Raw genomic sequence first — 20,072 nt, 5'->3', positions numbered from 1 at the left:
GGACATTTTAGAGATGGATTTTTATCTTTTGAGTCAATAAATGGTGACAATTTAATTTGTGGCTTCTAGAATTGGTAACAACTGATTTTTAGTTCTTTATTTGTTGCTGATGTAGAGAGAATACATATTGTAAGCAAAGAGAAAACTTCATTTTTATATCTTTACAAACTGGTAATTGTGAGGGACTTAAACCCTTTTCAACAAAATAAATTCTGTGAAAACGTTCTGAAAGCCAAAATGTAGATAGTTCATTCAAGTGTTTTTGGTGGTTTTTTTTTTTTTTTTTTTTTTTTTTTTTTTTTTTTTTTTTTTTTTTTTTTTGTTTGTTTGTTTTTTTTTTTTTGTTGTTTGTTTTTTTGTTTTTGTTTTTTTGTTTGTTTTTTTTGTTTGTTTTTTTTTAATTTATTTACCTATTTATTTATTTAGCTGTGTAGTCTTTTAAGGACATGGGAGGGGAATTTTTTTGTAAAAATAAATCTGATTTACACTTTTTGATCATTCCTGAGCACGGAAAGAGGGACATTGCACTGAAACATCCTTAAACTCAATGTATTTTTGATTTCTCTTAGATTTTCTCACTATACATAAGGAGCTTAATATTCCCAATTTAAAGATTTCCCTGAAAGAAAATGCACAAGACTGTTTAAAATAGGATATTTTATCCCCGAGGGAGAAAAGTGTTGGCATGTGTTGTCTCTCCTTCAGGGAATTCTCTTCTCATTCTGAAATTCCTCAGTGTTAGTTTTACTTGTGGTGTTTATTTGATATGAAAATTCCCCTTCTTGTACCTGTTCAAGAGCCATTTGAACATGGAGTGTCTTATTTTAAAGATAATTTAGGGAAATAGGTACTTTTGGAGCTTTCATGGGCCTCTTCAACTTTTCCTTCAGAGCTCAATGGTGCAGAAATTAGAAGTAATTTTAGAGTTTGGAATTTCATGTTCTTTTTTTTTTAATATAAAATTAATTTCTGAATAATCAGGCATCGTTTCCAAAGGAAAAAGGGACGCTTTGGTGTTGTGTTTAGTTTGATTTTCTTTTAATGTGGCTGAATTGCCATCCTCCAATATGGGAGCTGGGTCTGGCTTCCCTTAGCCAGGCTTGCAGATACTGGATCCCATGGTTTTGCTTTGGGAATACTCGAATCATGGAATAGTTTAGGTTGGAAAAGTCCTTTAAGATCATCAACTCCAACCATTCCCTGGCACTGCCAAGGGCACCACTAACCCATATCCCAAGTGGCACACCCACATGGCTTTTAAATCCCTCCAGGGATGGGGACACCACCACTGTGGAGTCTGTTTCAGGGCTGGACAACCCTTTTGGGGAAGAAATTTTCCCAACATCCAACCTGAGCCTCCCCTGGCACAGCTGGAGGCCGTTCCCTCTCCTCCTGTCCCTTGTTCCCTGGCAGCAGAGCCCGACCCCCCCCAGCTCCCCCCTCCTGTCAGGGAGTTGCAGAGAGTGAGAAGGTCCCCCCTGAGCCTCCTTTTCTCCAGGCTGAGCCCCCCCAGCTCCCTCAGCTGCTCCTGCTGCTCCAGCCCCTTCCCCAGCTCTGTTCCCTTCCCTGGACATGCTCCAGCCCCTCCATGTCCTTCTTGTCAGGAGGGGCCCCAAATTGACCCCAGGATTTGAGATTTGACCTCAGCAGTGCCCAGCACAGGGGGAAAAATCACTGTCCTGGTCCTGCTGGACACACCATGGCTGGCACAGCCCAGGGACCACTGACCTTGTGCCCACCTGGACACACCTGGGCTCGTGTCCACTGGTGACCAGCACCCCTTTTCCCCCAGGCAGCTTTCCAGCCCCTTCTCCTCCAGCCTGGAGCTCTCCATGGGCTTGAGGTGACCCCAGGTGACCCACTGGCCTCAGTGCAGCTGGTTTGAAAAGAAAGAGTGAATCCAGCACCCCTGTGTTTGGGCAGGAGAGACATTAATTGTAATAAACTGCTTACAAAGTGCAGTAAATGTGCTCCTCTGGTGTGACAGGCTTTGATTATCCTACTCTCTGTGTGGCTCCCTCATTTCTGAGCTTTGATAGTAAGGAAGGACGTGAAAGACTTCAGGATAAACCCTGACAGTGTTTCAGTGAATAAATAGCTGATAAATGCCCAGGGCAATGGCAAGTCCCTGATGTTACCCTTGCAGGACTCTCTGTATCAGTGTGGCTTTGCAATTATTCCTATGGTTAAAATTAAAATTGATTTTTTAGAGAATTAGATCCCTTTTTATTATGTGTTGCTTGGAGTGCTGTAGATGATGACAGTGGTCTCCACATCCAACTAAGGATTAAGAACCAGCTTAAGTTTAAAATTTAATCATCTTTAGCTATTGCTAAATAGTTAGTAGCACCTTGAGTACAAATATTGCCTATAAATAATTGCAAATTTTATTAGCATTGTAATGAAGAGCATGCTGGCTGCAGATGATACCTCACTAAGTACAAAGAAAATGCTGAAGGGTGAGCAAATGACTGATAGTGCATTTTTTTCTTAATATTAAGTAGATTTTCATACCCAGCAGGGACTTGAACAGTGTTTATAGGTGGGGATCTGCAGGTAAATGTACCAGGGATGTCTGTGTGAGACAATGTTGGCTTAAAAGAACAATAATGTATCAAAGAAAGAAAGAAAAGGGGTTTTATTACCTAGGTAAATACTGAGAGGAGCATGAATCATTGTTTATGCAGGAAAACAGGAATAAGTGTTGGTTAACTGCTCAAAGACCCTCTCAGCACCACTTTGGGGGCTCAGCATCAGCTACACAACAACATTTCACAAAGTTCTGTGATTTTAACTAAAACTTAAAGCACTACAGAATCCCCTTCTGTTCATGTTCCATTTGTATTTGCTAAGCTTTATTTTCCTATGTTTATTTTTTCCTCCAGCACCCATTCCAGGTTTTTACCAGGTTTTCCTGTTGGCATTTTCACTCTTACACGTGGACTCAGAGTGTTTCACCACCAGGCATTAAACTTTCATATTCCTTTCCCATTCTCACCATGCTAATTAAGAAGATATTCTTGTGTAATTATCTCTCCCTTCAGTGACTCATCATTTTCCTGGCTGATGGGGACAGCCAGAGCAGCCTGTGCTGCTCCCAGGGGAGGGCTGGACTGCCTGGGCAGGATCTGGGATGTTAGAGGGGATGGAGGAGGGACAGGGGTCACCAGGAGGTGCAGAGGGTGACAATCAAATTCATCCACACCTCTGGCTGCTCCTGCATTGAAAAATGAGAGTTCAAATGTGTTTGCAAGTTCAACAGTTGATCTGCATTAATTTGCTCTGCTCTGGAGAGACTCCTCCTGCAGGGCTCTGTGCAGCTCTGGGCGTCCCGACATGGGAACCATGTGGAGCTGCTGGAGCGAGTCCAGAGAGGCCACGGAGATGCTCCGAGGGCTGGAGCCCCTCTGCTCTGGAGCCAGGCTGGGAGAGCTGGGGGGGTTCACCTGGAGAAGAGAAGGCTCCCAGGAGACCTGAGAGCCCCTTCCAGTGCCTAAAGAGAGCTGGAGAGGGACTCGGGACAAGGGCCTGGAGGGACAGGACAAGGGGGAATGGCTTCCCACTGCCAGAGGGCAGGGGTAGATGGGATATTGGGAAGGAATTGTTGGCTGTGGGGGTGGTGAGGCCCTGGCACAGGTTGCCCCAGGATCCCTGAAAGTGTCCAAAGCCAGGTTGGATGGGGCTTGGAGCAACCTGGTCTAGTGGAAGGTGTCCCTGCCCATGGCAGGGGGTGGGACTGGATGGTCATTAAGGTCCTTTCCAACCCAAACCCTTCTGTGATTCCGTGATTTTTGTTTCATACCAAGTTGCCATGACAGTTTCCTTGGATATGAAATTCATCTTTTGAATGTTGCAGCCCTGTCTAGTCACTGAAATTACTCCCCAAATGGTAGATAAACACCAAAATATGACCAAAGCTTTCAGCCACTTTCAGAACCGACTTTGTCAGAAGGCAGCAGAGCTGTGTGTTGGCTGCTGGACACCTGGAAAGGGCTGGATTTGCCAGTGTGGGTTCAATGTGTTCATGTGAGAAAAAGCAAAAATAGGTTTACCTTTGCCAAGCAATGGACTTGGAGGTTATTTGAGTTTGTGTGAAAAGACACCATGAGAAAACAAGGTTTGTCTCCAGCTCTCCCAAGCGTTTCTGAACCGTCTGCAGCGCCGTGAGTGCGGTGATGGACTGAGTTCCAGCTGCAGCTCATCTTAGGCAGCCTGTTTAAAAAATTTATAATTCTGACTAGTGCTGGCACATCCCTTTGATTGATGACATCATTAGGGGAGACAGGACTGAATGTGGGCTACTGGATGTTTTCTTCCAGGCCCATCATCGGGGTTTGTTGTGAGTGCTCGTTAGAGGCTGTGGTGACAATTAATGTTCAGATTTCTGAGATGAGCCCTCCTGATTTCCATTTCACAGTTGTAAACATTGTCTTTGTGCAGCCCCAACTTCTATTGTCAGAGTTTGTTAGAAAGTGCTTTTGATGTCCTGGAACAGCAGCTCTGGTGGCCTTTCCCTTTCTTATTTGTGGAGTTTGCACATTCCTGACAGCTCCCATCAGGTGTCTTTGCATCATGTTGAAAATGTTCCATGTGGGCCAGATCAGTTCTGGGGGAGTTCCATGGGAGAAAAGCACATTCCAAGAGTGCTTATCTGGTGGAGGTTGGGGATTAGCCTGTAACTAAGAGGGCTCAGAGCACACACAGATAACCTGGTGCCATTTGGGCTTTAATCTCAGTTACTTGGACTGATGTGGAAAGAAATATTTTAAATTGAAAGTAATGCTGATCTTAAAGGTAACAATAAAGGCTCTGTGCCTTAGAAAGGAGAGAAAATTCCTTCGTATTCTCTTGGGCTGGGGCACAGAATAACCTTGGAAATGGCACTGAAAAGGGGAATTTAGAGTTTTATCAAACCACAGAAAGAATCATTTATTTTCTGAGTCATTCTTTGGGGTTTTCAAATTTTTATTGGGTTTTTTTTCATCAAAGACCAGAAAAGACCTGGAAATTATTAACAGGCTTTTAGCAGATATTTAGAGAGAGTTGATGGACAAGAAGAACCTATTTATGGGATCTTACTACATCTAGTAGCCAGAGGAATGGGTTGGATTTGTTACTACCACACTTTGACACACCACAAGGAAAGATTTAACTTTCTTTTTGGCACTTTTTGCTTCTTCCATGGTTTGAGAGAGGTCTGGTTGGTACAGCTCTTCTACTTTTATGAAACTTATTGGATTTTGGTGGAGTTTTTTTAAGCATCACAATATCTGAAAATACCACTCAGTGAAATTAAAACTTGGGGTTTAGCTGTGGTGCTCAGTGTAATGATTTTTTAAGAGATTTCTTCCTTGAGCAGAGTATTGACTTTCCAAATGCAAATCCTGATATTGTGTGATATTTTTAGGAGTGGTGTTTATTACCTTGCAAAGCCTTTAATGTCAGAGCAATTTTTAGATGAAGAACATGTTGCAAAAGCTTCAGTGCTAAACCCATGAAATTGGAAATGGAAACTTTTTGAGATGTTTCTTTGTTTTCTTAACAGAATTTTGCATATTCACAGATGAATTTTAATGATGGAATTACATCTACTGCATTGTGTGGGGCTCTCAAGCAATATTATGTTTTGATAGCAAGAAATATGTTGCCTTTTCTTAAACAGTTGCCTTCTTTACTTTTATTTTTTCCAGGGGAGTTTTGTGGCCTGCATGACAGCCATTCTAAGGCAGATGGAGGACTATCACTATGCTCATTTAATCAAGACTTTTGGGAAGATGAGGTCGGATGTTGTGGTAAGTTTAACTTGTTTTATCTCTTCATAAAATAGTTCACCTTCTGTTTGTTTTTTTTCCTATTATTGGTCATTAAGTACCCTTGTGAAATGTCAACAAAATGTGTTTGGCATTATAGAATTAATATAAAAATCTTTATTAAAGCTCTGGAGCTGTTCAAAGCATGAGACACTGGATTTGAAGCAATTAAAGCGTGAAAAAACAGAAGTGATGAGACTTTTGTTTAAGAGGAGAAGAATATTAAATAAAACTTTCTTAGGAAAGGAACTTTCAGTGTTGAATCTTCCAGATGTCCTGCTTTCCTTTCTTTGAGTAGCTTTTACACAGAGATCTGCTCACTTTCCCTTTTATACAAACCATTTTAACCTTAGAGGTGCCCTTAGTTGTTAAATAAGCAATAATAATTGAAATTTGTCTTCTCAGAGTCGTTCAGTGGCCTGACTAAGGCAACAACCCAACTTAATTAAAGCATAATAGAAGGAGCTTATAGCTGAGGAGATAACTCTGTAATAACCTAAACTGTCTTTGCCATATGGCTGCAGAGGGGACACCAAACTCTTGGCTGAGCTCCATCAATTAGTGGTGACCCAAAGCTGCTCAGCTCTGTTCCATTCCCCACTGCAATCCTGGGAATGCTCCAGGCAGTCTCACCTGGATTTTAATCTTTATTCAGGTTCTCTTCCTTCCAGACCCAACAGAACAAACCCAGGGTCTTTCCTTTTTGTAAATTCTTTATGTTTGGACTTTCCACTTTGTCTTTAATTGTTATTTTTCTTATTTCTACCCATATTCTGCCAGATTTGAGCTCTTTGCCCCGTGCCAGTTTTCAGATAAGTTGCTAAAGCCTCTGTTTGCACCTGATCTGGCATCACTGAGTCACAGAGCTGATAATTCCAGAGGGTGAAGGCAAAGTCCTGCTGCAAAGAGCTGCAGATGGGCATCACTACATGGAAAGGTCTTCCCAGTTACCCTGCTGTGGGATCTTGGAGCGTTTACATGGATAGTCATTTGGTTTTCCACTAATAATAAAACGTTCCCAAGCGAAATGCAGCCAGCGGAGTGAAAATACTGCTTTTTAGCAGGCAGAAAAAACATGAGTGTTAAGGTTTATCAAGCCAAATATTTCTCTATTTTTAAAGCATTTGGCTCTGGAAAAGGAAGTCTGATTGCAGGGTTTTACATGAGGAAAGGTGAAAGCAGTTTGCTCTGAAAACACGTTTAACCCAGGCAGCAAATAAGTGCCACACAGTCACTCACCGTGCCCTGCACTGGTGGGGTGGGGAGGGGGGTCAGGGAGAGGTAAAACCTGTGGGTTGAGATAAGAATGGTTTCATAATTGAAATAAAGGAAAATAAAATAAAAATAAAATTATTAGTAATGTAATAATGATGATAATTATGATGATGATGATAAAAATAGCAACTAAAGGAGAGATAACAAACAGAAGGAGAGGAATAAAACCCCAGACAGACCCGTGCTGTCCAATAAAATGGCTCAGCACCCACTGACCAATGCCAAGCCCGTCCCCCAGCAGTGATTGGCAGCTCCCAGCCAGTTCTCCCAGTCTGGTTGGGAAAAAACCCAGTTGATAGACCAGGCATGATGTTCTGAGGTGTGGAATATCCCTCTGGCCAGTTCAGGTCACCTGTCCTGGCCATTCTCCTCCCCAGCTTCTCGTGGAGCTCCTCCCTGGCAGAGCCTGGGACACTGAAAAGTCCTTGACTCAGGGTAAGCCCAGCTCAGCAGAATCCCAAATATCAGTGTGTTAGCAACATTACTTTGATCCTAAATCCCAAACACAGCTCTGTAGCAGCTACTAGGAAGAAAATTAACTCTATCCCAGCCAAAATCAGGACAACATACAACAAAAAAATGCAGAGAGAAAAATGCTGCTTAGGAAATCTGGGATTTTTCTAATGGCAACAAAAGTGTTTGGTTTAAAATCTCTCTTTTTTGATCTAAATTGCCTGCAAGGTGCTTCTGTAGGTCGGATCTTCCTTGTGAAAAACAGAGTTATTATATATTTGAAATTTGGCAAGTGGTCTGTTTATAATGGGTCCTTTTTAAGAGTTTGATTTATGTGCACTCAGTGCTCTGGGATTCAGGAGGAATCACTTCTTTCTTCTGTCCTGACTCTGAATATTCATCCTGCATTTTCTGGGGTTGTGGAGCTGGAATTGCTCTGGACTGTTAAAATCATATTTTCCATCAGCACGTGAACTGTTTGACTCCCTGTTTTCCACTGTTGTGCTCCCCTGTAATCATTTGTTTTAGCAGGTTTTCAAATCCAAACTTGGTCAGTTGCTGCAACAGTTTATATCTTTAATTAAATGTACCTTTTAAATGTTTTAATATTACTGTGTAAATGATAATGTGTGCTAATGGAAACTAAAGTATGTAGTAAGTTGGTAAAATATTAAATGAGTAATATGATAAGAGTAGAAAATGCTACCTTAAACTGGCTTTAAGTATAATAAAAGAAGATGTGCAGGTATAATGGCAGAACATTGGTAATGCTGTAAAAAAAGGAAACTTCAGTGAGTAAACTGAATTTTCTTTCCTTTTTTTAAAGCACAAATAAAACTGATTGAGTCATCAGTGAGAACAAAAAGATGATACAACCCAGTTTCTGTGTTGAAGAGAAAAGCTGACACAACCTTTTCAGTGAGAGCCAACCCCAGGAATTTCTGTTCTCGGAAGTATTTCCTCGTAGATGAGATTTCACTGTTAGTGTGAAAGCCACCTCTTGGTCACTGGTTTCTGTTTCCCCATCAGAGTTGAAGCTCTGTCACCTCCTTTACTATTCTCAGTCCATGTTCCTCTCTTGGACCTCCTGTTTTCTTCTCTCCTCAGTGGTGGGATGTTGCTGAACTGGACTGGATGGTTTGGATGGGAAAAACACCTTTCCCTGCCTCTTCATTTGACATTTCTTGGGCTTTCCATTTCTTTAATCCAGCAGTTTTTTGTGAGCTGCTGTCATTTGACTCACCCATTAGAGTTTAAATCCACAAGTCTTTTCATTTAGTCTCAGCATCCCTGGACATGGAGGTGATAATTGCACCTCCTATTCCAGAGTATTCGGTTGAATCACAAAGCAGTGATTTAGGACTGAAATTAGATTAAGCCAAACAGAAATTAATAGGTTTTTCTTGAAAAGAATGACAAGAAAAGTGAAGCTGTGGTTGCTCCTTTGCCATGGGAGACCCTTAAATCTTTCTGTGCTCTTGCTCAGCCAGGAGATGGAACTGCTGGAGGAAACTTTATGGGCTGTGTGATGGTGGTGTCAGGTTTAGATTATTATAATGGTCATATTTGGCCTCAAGAGCCTTCTAAAGTGTGAGGCAGAATGCAATAAAACCAGTTTTTTATTCCTCTGCAGAATATAGTGTTTAGATTTATTAAGATATGTCCGTTCAAAGAGGAATTTCCAACTTTAAGGTCCCTTCCAACCCAAACTGGGCTGTAATTCTGTGATTCTGTGAAATCCAAACCTGTGATTCTGTTGTTATCCTGAGAGGAAACGTCAACCAAGATCAGTGAGGTTATTTCTGGGACTAATTGATTTCTCTCCCCTTCTTACTTGATAAAAATTATTTTTATTTGAGACATATGTGGTATTAGTTGACAAAAAAGTATGTTGATGTTTTGCCTGGAATATCTCAGGCTGAGCTTACTCAGTGGATGGGAATTGGGAAGGGTTCTTACCTATTCTGGATTAAGCTTCCTTGGGATATTAAATATGATTTGTATTTGTAGTTGGAGAGAGACCAGGAGTTGCAGCCCTTGCTCCTTTAATACAGGCTTTTATAATTTTTTTATGTTCAGAAGAATTTGTTCTGCTTCCAGATATACTGAAAAAAGTAGATTCTACAGCAACCCAGCATGCCCTGGGAGTTTCCCTGTCCACTCCCACCCCCCAGAAAAGCCCTGGGTTTTGCTAATAACATGAGGTTAATTCATCCAAGCCATTTGCTTTCCTATAAGAACGATAAAATGGCAAAGAGAGCAATGTTCTGAATACATAAACCACAGGTGAGCATGAGGAGCTTTGTATTTGATCAATAATTAGCTCAGTTGTTAGAGAGCATTATTTAAAGTACCTGAGTGAACATGGGGTTATTAAAATGTAAATATCAGTAGATTAAAATGTAGAGCTGAATCAGCAAAATAGGTCAGATCAGACGTGGCAGAACCTCCAGGGTCAGGAACGAGCCCCAATCATCAGCAGTGTAATTCCTCCACCAAAATACATGAAAAGTGAGCAGTAAAATCTGCAGGTGGATCTCTTACATGAAGGCAGATTTTACTGAGCTCCTGGAGAGCATCTGGCCTGAGTTTGGCTTTATACAGTGGTGACACCTCTTGGATCACGAGCAGTTCCAAAACATCATGATGTGGCTTAGTGGGCACATTGGTGTTTGGTCAAAGGTTGGACCTGATGATCTTGGGGGTCTTTCCCAAGCTTAATGATTCTTTGATTTTATGATTAATTGGGTAGCAGGAGCTGGGATGCAGAACATCCCAAAGCAGCCCTCGTGCTGTGCATGTGGCAGAGCCCAGGACCCTGGAAGTTCGTGTTGCTTCATGAAAGAAGAGATGGAGAGAGAATGTTCGGGAGGAATGGAGTGACAGGACAAGGGGGAATGGCCTTAAACTGAAAGAGAGTAGGTTTAGTTTGGATATTGGGAAGAAATTCCTCCCTGTGAGGGTGGTGAGGCCCTGGCCCAGGTTGCCCAGAGAAGCTGTGGCGCCCCTGGATCCCTGGAAGTGTCCCAGGCCAGGTTGGAGGGGCTTGGAGCAACCTGGGCTAGTGGAAGGTGTCCCTGCCCATGACGGGGGGGGGAACCAGATGGTCTTTAAGGTCCCTTCCAACCCAACCATTCTATGATTCAGTGATTTGTGATCCCAGTGTTGTGTCCTCAGGATCTCTGCAGCTCCCTGCATCCCTCTGACTGGGGATCTCTGAGCCAGGAAAGGCATTTTAACAGAACAGCAAACCGGAGATAAAATGTGACGAAGATACCATCTCTCACACATGGAGAAAGACTGATGAGAGCAGCAACTTCAGATTTGTTTCTCACTGAAAAGGTTACATAAAAAGCAGTCTTAGTTAAAAGTCCAGAGAATGTAACATTTTGGGGGTTTTTTTGTAGGCATTTGACATTTTAAAGATAGACGAGATAAATACCATTGCTGAGAAACTGAATCAAAGGGAAAATATTCTAACCTTGGAATAAAAGTTCATTTTTATCTCTGTGTGAAGTGGATCAAGGACTTTCTGCATTAAGTTCTTTTTTCCCCTTTATCTCTCTCCCAGCATTTGATATTGCTCCAATTGTCAGATAGCAATTACAGATTCCCAAATTGTAGGAGATGATTTACATTGTAAAGTACATGAGGTTTCTGGTCCAAAGAAGTGTTTGTTTATAGCTGTGTAGGAATAAATTGCTTTATGCTGCTAAATTAACTTTTGTTCTGGGACAGGTTGTCACTTGCAGAAGGAATTACTGTTGCTGCCTTTAGGGAGAGTCTCTCCCAGTTTTGGGATGGCCAAACCATTGCTGTGCTCTACCCCATGTCAGGGTGATGGGCACCACCACACCTAAGGATCCCATTTTGAGCTAGAACATGTATTTATTTTAATAAATAAATAATCTTGATTTCAGGAGGAAGTCCCTCACAAAGGGAGGGAAAACTCATCAACTGACTCCAGGGAGTATTTTCAGCGTAATGATAAGATTTTAATGAATATTTAGCTTTTTTTTTTCCTTCTCTTTCCATGTCCCAGTGTGCTTTTAACAGCTTTCTAAGAGACCCCAGGCATGTGTCACAACATGTGTGTCACAATACAGGCTGCCCACAAAGGGACTGTGAGACTTCATAGTATAGAAAATAATTATTCTATATCAAAAATATAAAAATATAATGTGTGTATATGTATATATGGATATATATAAAATTATTTTTTCCCAGATGTTACTCCCTTTGGGATAACTGGTGAACCAGTGGTAGGTCCTGAGTCATCCCATGGGCTGTTACAATGTGGGATTAAAGTTGTTATAACTTCTGACAAGTTTAACTGGAATTATTGTAGGATTTATGGACATGATGTATAAATATGCTTTAGTAGGATTTAGATGTGTTTTATATGAATAATGGCTTTTTTATGGAGCAGAACACGAGGACACCTTTGGAGTGTGGTCATTAATAACTGCCACCATCCCGTGGATTTCTGTGATCCAGCAGAACAGCCTTCTCCAAATATTTTCTCTCCTTTTAGGATTTTCTGATGGAAACATTCATCATGTTCAAGAATCTCATCGGGAAGAATGTCTATCCCTTCGACTGGGTGATAATGAACATGATGCAGAATAAGTGAGTACGGAGGGAAAGGCTCCCTGGATTTCTGGGCTGGTTGGGTTTGTGTTGGAGCCGAAACCACAGGGTTGCTTGGAAACAGTAAAACACAAAGCTGCAGCCAGCCTGGGCTGGGCTTTTCTCCTTCTCTGATGCAAAGAATTATTTAAGAACTGGCTTTGGAGGTGGCTGAGCAGTGTTTTAGTGACCTGTTTTAGGGGTCCCCAAATTAAGGGTGGCATCAGCCTGAGATCCCAGATTTTGGAGCCAACAGCAGGTGCAGTAAAGGTTCTATACATACCTTATAACAATTAAATTTAGTCTTCTCAGGATAAATGATATGTTTTCCACATGACCTCAAAACTAGTTACTGTATGGAGTTGTATGCTCAGGAATATTTTCAGTGGTGTTAACAAAAAAGGACATTTTAAACCCAGATTCCACCATCACAGTAACGCAGAGAAAGGCTACAAATGTTTCTAATGCTTGTTTTTTTTCCTCCATAATTGCAGCTGTGTCATTATTTAGCATTCCTTTGTGCAGTGTTTTATGCTGGTGACGTTTTATTAAGTGTGTCAAATGCTTTTATGTGTACTGAGATGAAAGTATAAGGCAAAAACATTATATTTACTAGTTGCCTGGAGAAATCTCGGCTGCGTTCACTGGTAGCGACCACGGCTATAAAGTTGTCAGCGTTTACTTCTATAAAATCCTGAACCACAGTTGTAAAAATGCGCCATAACTTTAATCTTGGTTTCTGAGGTCTCCTTAACCGCCTCCTAAAATTCATTCTGAATAAATACGACGCAGGGGATTGAGCCGTATTTTGGGGTCGTCTCACTGGTTTGGGATTCTCCCTCGTGTGTGGCCACAGCTTGGGAAGCACCTGGTGTTTGAAATCGGGAGCCCTTGGAGAGCAGCTCATGAGGAACATCTAAAGTCCCTTGGGTTTCTTTGTTTTTTTGGAATTTCCAAAGTGATTTTGCTTCTCCAACTGTCTCAGGAGCCTTGTTGCAGGTGCTTGGGAAACCCTCACAGCATGTGTTACCTGTGTCCTTTGGAACAGGAGAACTCCTCTGGGCTCGGGGGGATTCTGTGGGAGATTGAAATAGGGTTGGGAAGGTCTGTGTTTTGACTCTCTTAATACCTTGACTGGCATAAATAAGCAGACATGTGGCAATTACAGGGGTAGGAACAATATTGCAAAGAGGATTCCTTAAATTAACCAGCTCTGGGGTCCCCAGTACAGGAAGGATGTGGAGCTGCTGGAGCGAGTCCAGAGGAGGCCACGGAGATGCTCCAAGGGCTGGAGCCCCTCTGCTCTCAAGCCAGGCTGGGGGGGTTCACCTGGGGCAGAGAAAGCCCCAGGGAGACCTGAGAGCCCCTTTCAGTACCTAAAGGGGCTCCAAGAGACTGGAAAGGGACTTGGGAAAAGGGCCTGGAGTGACAGGACAAGAGGGAATGGCTTCCCGGTGCTGGAGGGCAGGGTTAGATGGGGTATTGGGAAGGAATTGTTGACTGTGAGGGTGGTGATGCCCTGGCACAGGTTGCCCAGAGAAGCTGTGGCTGCCCCTGGATCCCTGGAAGTGTCCAAGGCTTGGAGCAACCTGGGCTAGTGGAAGGTATCCCTGCCCATGGCAGGGGGTGGGGCTGGTTGAGCTTTAAGGTCCCTTCCAGCCCAAACCACTCTGTGATTGCATTATCTTCACACTATTGCCAGATGACCTCTCAGTGTTCATTTGGGTGGGAGTTTGACCTTGATTTTTATTTTAAACTGTGAAATTATGGTCATACAAATGAAAGAGCAAAGGGGCAAAAAGAGCCTCTCCCTCACCATCGGTTTTTCCTTGAAGCACAAAGGGCACCTTTCCCCAGACAGTTCCTCGCTCTGAAAATTTGGAGCAGTACAAAGTGTGGTGCAGAGATCCACAGTCAGGGCTGGGACTTGGACTTTTGATCCTTAAAAATAGGCTTCTCTTTATCCCACACTGAACATCAAGTCCTGAAGAAGCAGAGATGGGATGTGTTGTTAAGATCTTAGATTCTTCCTGACTAACCTCAGTGCCCGTAGAATATCTAAGTAGTATTTAAAGTTAAAAACTTTCTCAAGTCTCTGTGTTGCTGATGAATATCTGCAGAAGTGCTGAAGGGGGTTGTTCATCCCTAATTCCCTCGTTCATTTTCATTGCACCAGCTCGGTTGGAAATGCTCCTGAATTGATTTCCGTGCTTTTCATTTTTCCTGTTGAAGTTAATGTGGTTTCCAAAACCAGAAAGCTGCACTGTAAAATACCTCTCTTTGTCCATCTGCTCTGTTTATTTTCACCCCTATAAACTTTTATTGAAGAAAAGGAGACAAAATTTAAGAACAAATTCTGCCTTTTAAAGCCACAACATCTTCTCAATAGAAATAACTTAGAATGTGCAGTTTTGGGTCGTTCTTGGAATCATGTCCTGCAGGTCAAGTATTTCTGTGCCATGAGCCAAAGAAAGTGAGCTAAATTTTAACTATATCCACAATTTCATTGATGTCCCTGTATGGAATTTATCTATTAGTGTGAAACCACAGGAAAAAAATAAAAATAGCTGGAAGAGAGCCCCCTCTTAGAGAGATCAGGCTCTTAGGAGGTATCTCATCACCTTCGTGGCAGAGAGAGCTCAGGCAGCTCCTCTCCGTGCAGTGGTTTCCTTCCAGATTGAAATACAGTGGATTAAGCAGTGGATTCAAATATTCTGGCTGAGATGAAGTTGTAGCTATGGGGGAAGAGGGGAAATGGAGAAATGTGTGAGAACAACTGGAATACAGAGAATATTTGCAAATATAGGTTTAGTTAAAAATTTAGTATTACAATTTTTTGAACTTCACTAGTGGGATAAATATATATATAAGTACGTATATTATATATTTCATGCTGGAATGAACACAAAAAAATCCTCATATCCAATGAGGTAATTGTTCCTTTTTTGGTAAAATATTTACTGATTATTCTCTAATTTAATTTAACCAACATTTATCACTTTAGCAAAGCAATTCATTGATTAAGAGTCCAAGGTTTTGGTGTCACCAGTCTGGAGGCAGATTCTTCATTCCAGGCACTTCCTGCAGGAGAACACACCCGAGGAGTTTTAAATGTAAAAGGAGTTAAAGCAAAAGGCAGAGACTTTGTATTGTTTACCTTTCCCCCTTCTAAATCATGTTTCTGAAATGTTTTAGGAATTGTTTTTAACTTTTGTCAGAAGCTGACAGGCCCAACTTAGGTTCCACCTAAACACATAACTCACAACATGAAAGCAATTCCTCTCTACGCTTTCGTAAATGAAAATAATTTAGTCTTTGGTCTTACTTTTGGCATTTGAGACAATCAGTTCCTTTGGTAGACCTTATGATATATTAATTTGTAGCTACTACTTTCATCTGCAGCTGTTCCACTGGAAGCTGAGTTGCCTATGAAAAAGGAATTTGATGTTTTCTGTTCTATTTTTTGTTTCTAATGTCCACATTTACATAAAATACCTGTTTGTTTTGCCTTTTGAAGTTGGAGAAAAAGGAATGAGATGCTTCTCAGTGAAAATGAGGTTTCTTGTGCCTACTAATTTTTCTTCCAGAGGAAATATATCTGACCCTGGGGAGGGAATGTAGTGGGCATTCCCTGCTTCCCACCAGTGCAATATTGGCTTTGCAGGGGGCTGGTTTGCAGGTTTGTTTCCTCCTGGAAACTTGGTTGCTGTGGTTTAGTCCCAGATGGCAACTAAAATACCAATAACCAGTCACTCCTTAGCCCCAGCAGGAGAAGGGGAAGAGAATTGAAAGGTTAAAAGTGAGAAGGTTTGAGATAAGAGCACAGAATCCCAGAATGGTTTGGGTTGGAAGGGACCTTAAAGCTCATCCAGTTCCACCCCCTGCCATGGGCAGGGACACCTTCCACTAGCCCAGGTTGCTTCAAGCCCCATCCAACCTGGCCTTAGACACTTCCAGGGATCCAGGGGCAGCCACAGCTTCTCTGGGCAACCTGTGCCAGGGCCTCACCACCCCCACAGCCAACAATTCCTTCCCAGTATCCCATCTATCCCTGCCCTCTGGCAGTGGGAAGCCATTCGCTCTCCTCCCTCCATTTATTAGTTGAAATAAAATGCAATAATGTATAATAATAATCACAGTAACAACGAATGTAATTTAAATGAAAATAGCAAAGAGAACAGCAAATGAAAACAGTTGCTCATCACCAACTGACTGATTCCCAGCCAGGCCTTGAGCAGCCACCCCCTCCAACATCCCACCCAATTCCATGTGCTGAGTATGATGCCACATGATCAGTTGGGATCAGCTGTCCTGCTGTGTCCCTTCCCAACCCCTTGTGCACCCCCAGCCTCTCCCTGGTGGGCTGAGGAGAAGGAAAGGCCTTGTCTCTGTGCAAGCCCTGCTCAGCCATAACAGAAACATCCCTGTGTTGTCCACCCTGTTCCCTGCACAAATCCAAACCACAGCTCCACACCAGCTACCGGGAAGAAAATTAACTCTACCCCAGCCAGAAACTTCATGAATTTTCTGTGTGAAAACCAAAAAACATCTTGCAAAGAGGAGGATGCAGGATGAGGGAGAGAACGCCAGATAAACATGTACCTTTTTACTGTTCCGGAGTGTTTATTTTTGGAGCTTCCAGGGAAATGTGGGCTGTTCTGCTCCCTGGTTGTCATAGCAGTACCTGTCAGATCTATCCTGTGCTCTCAGAATTAACTCCAGTGATGGCTGTGACCATCCATCAATAGTGGGCAAACACTGACATGCTGCAGCAACTGGGGCAAGTTTTGCGTAACTCGGAGCCTTAAAATCTAGTCCAGGCTTCAGCAGCCTGGGAGTTATTCTTCCTGACAAGTAACCCAAAGCCAAAATAAAATTGGGGTTTAGATTATGGAAATTCGGTTTAATTGCAATATTCTGCTGGGTTTTATACAGGCTTATTGAAAAAGAAACAAAACCAAACCCACTGATGGTTTTAATAAATGTATGAAAATGGGCTCTTTGCACTTACATAATTGACCAGTCAAGTTGCATTCATCAAATAAGTGCAAGTGCAGAAGCCCTTGTTTAAAAATCCATCCCAAGCTCCTGATGGATGAGGTGTAGTTTTCATAACAGGGAAAAAGAGACCAGGAAGATGATAAAGATTCTGGATTGAAAACTGCAAGGAAAGCAAGGACACACAGAGTGCCACGGTTTATCAAGTAATGTTAGATGTGTGGGGATGGGGTGGAAGAAGCAGAAAAAAATCTTTAATTGTTTTGTTTTCCAAACCACTGCATGGGTTCAAGCCTGTGTTAATTCCTTGTTCAAAGACATTATTAATGGCTTCAGTTTACTCCAGGAGAGGTCTAGGTTGGACATTAGGGAATATTTCTTCATGGAAAGGGTGGAACAGGCTGTTCAGGGCAGTGGTGGAGTCACCATTCCTGGAAGTGCTCCAAAAACATGTGGATGTGGCACTTGAGGACATGGTTTAATGATGAACACAGTGGGTTGATGGTTAGACTTGATGATCTTGGAGGTCTTTTCCAACTTTAACAACTCTATTCCATGATTAGTAGATGTGACTTGAAAGTCTGAACTTATATCTGGGGCACTGATCTTTAAAATATTTCCTCAATTTTTGTTTTTTATGGAATGTGGTCACTGCTTTACATTTCTAAATTGAAATAGGAACAAAGAAAGTGTTTGAAATGCAGTTATAGTTTAGGAGGACAAAGGAATTATTGTTTCAAGAAGAGTCTGAACAGTATGAAAAGTAGAAGGAGTAGAAGGAATTGGTATTACTTTTCCTGACTATTAATGCATTTCCTACAGGACTGTGCTTACTTAGAAAGTTTAAGAGTCCAGACATGCAGCTTGAACAGCAAAATAATTTTAGTCCAGGCTGGAATGCAACAAGACTTTGAATGGGAGCAATTTTCTTTTCCCTTAGTGCTGAATATTTCTCTGTATAGAAAAACCTCCCCCTATTTACCATGTAAAAATTGAGGATAACAATTTTCAAAGCATGGAACTTCCTTAGGAACCAGCTTTTAGAATTAACTCCTGTTTCTCGAAGTTTGCTTTTCACCTGTAAATAAAAGACACAAATGCACATTGATAAAACCATATAAAATTTCTGTACGTGGAGGTTTTTTTTTTTTGCTGTCCATAAAACCTGGTTGCATAATGTACTGACCTTTTCAAGACAGACCTTGCAGGATTTTTGCTTTAGCATTGTACCTGTCAAATTAACTGGACCTGGGAGTAAAATGAATGTACTTGACTGTGTTTAAAAGAACAGGGGAATTTTTCTTACTCAAAAGGCCTCGATTCCTTGAAGGAATATTCTTCTTTCCCCTTGATGGTTTCCATAGCAGGAGGAAGGGAAGCATCCTCTGCAACAGGTTGATTTATCCCATCCCAGAGAATTAGAAATGTTGTCCCTGGTACAGATGTGGTTGTTACTATATATTGATAACATACATCAGTGTTGTGGTTGTGAGAATTGATGAACATTTGGGGGGTTGGCAGCTCATTGGATTTAATGATCTGTTTTTCTCCTTTGTTTCTGTAATCTGTGATGACTTTTGCTGGAGAAGTCATGGCCTTAAGCTGAAGGAGGACAGGGTTAGATGGGATATTGGGAAGGAATTCTTCCCTGTGAGGGTGGTGAGGCCCTGGCACAGGTTGCCCAGAGAAGCTGTGGCTGCCCCATCCCTGGAAGTGTCCAAGGCCAGGTTGGATGGAGCTTGGAGCAACCTGGGCTAGTGGAAGGTGTCCCTGCCCATGGCAGGGGAGTGGGATGAAATGATTTTTAGGATCTTTTCCAACCCAAACCATTTTAGAGTTCTGAGTAGCAGCCAGTGAAGCTGCCCACACTGGGGATGTGTCTGTGAGATGTCACAGTCCCTCCCAGCCCCCCCAAAACATCTACTGCTTCTCTGAGCACTCCTCCCATCTTCTGTGTCACGGTTAATCCCTTCTGGGGTCTAGAATTGAAATAACCATTTCCAGTGCTAAAATAGTTGCCATGTTGATGGTAATTATATCACCTTCATTAGGGGTTTCATGGGTTTGCAGACATGCTGGTTTTTGGGCAGATGTCCTGCAGCAGGGTGGGCTTGGGCTGGTGACGGTATCAAACACCCACTGTGACACTGCTTGTTCTGGATTTTAATTTCCTGCTTCCCTTGCCAAACCTATTTTTCTGTCCCTAAAGCAGGGATGGGCTTTGCTGTCCTCCTGAGAATGTAGATCTTGGTGCCAGGGCAGCTCCATCAAACCAGGTGAAGGCTGTTGCAGGTGTATTTCATCCTAAGCACAAAGGGAGAGGGTGCTTTAGTTTTGCTTCAGAAATACCACCTTCATTGCTTAGGAGCACTTAACATCTTCTCAGAATATTCCTGATATACTCCCTGACACCTCAGCCTTTGATTTGCCACAAGAAAATTACAGTGACTTGAAAGGGATTGTGTGTTAGGGAACACCTCTTCCTGCACCAGAAAGAAACACAAAGGGATAAATAAAACAATCCCAGGTGCTGCTGTTCTTGAGTTCAAGGGGGAAAGAAGTGAACTTGGAGGTTTTTTGAGATTTTTTTTCTTTTATTTTGGCACCTTGCCAAGTTTTACGTAGCAAGGCAGTCCTGAGGGTTAGGCACGGTAATATTCCTGGTCATGGAGTGGTTGTCCTCCTTGCAGTGGTGGTAAATTTATCCCTTCAAGACCTTTTGAATGCTACATGTGCCTTAGAAACCTTGAGAATGCAGAGAAATATATGGATTTATCACAGAACCATGGAATTGTTAAGGTTGAAAAAGACCTCTAAGATCACTGAGTCCAACATCAACCCAGCACCACCACCATGTTCACCACGAAACCATGTCCTCAAGTGCCACATCCGTGTGGTTTTTGAACA

The 20,072-nt window shown here is 42.2% G+C and overlaps 1 protein-coding gene across 2 annotated transcripts in view; it reads left to right on the top strand.

Annotated features, from left to right (window-relative positions):
* The window catches only part of DOCK1 (dedicator of cytokinesis 1), a 277,725-nt gene that overhangs the window by 148,812 nt on the left and 108,841 nt on the right, over positions 1-20,072 (top strand). For both annotated transcript variants that reach the window (XM_039378955.1, XM_027737067.2), the window contains exons 28-29: positions 5,691-5,792; positions 12,073-12,167. In XM_039378955.1, coding sequence (XP_039234889.1) covers positions 5,691-5,792; positions 12,073-12,167 — 197 coding nt within the window. The remainder of the gene's footprint in view (positions 1-5,690; positions 5,793-12,072; positions 12,168-20,072) is intronic.

This window comes from Pipra filicauda, unplaced genomic scaffold, assembly GCF_003945595.2.
Source record: "Pipra filicauda isolate LSUMZ 115617 unplaced genomic scaffold, ASM394559v2 scaffold150_size2825430_pilon, whole genome shotgun sequence".
NCBI classification, from domain to species: Eukaryota; Metazoa; Chordata; class Aves; order Passeriformes; family Pipridae; genus Pipra; species Pipra filicauda.
This window is presented reverse-complemented; position numbering and strand designations above follow the sequence as displayed.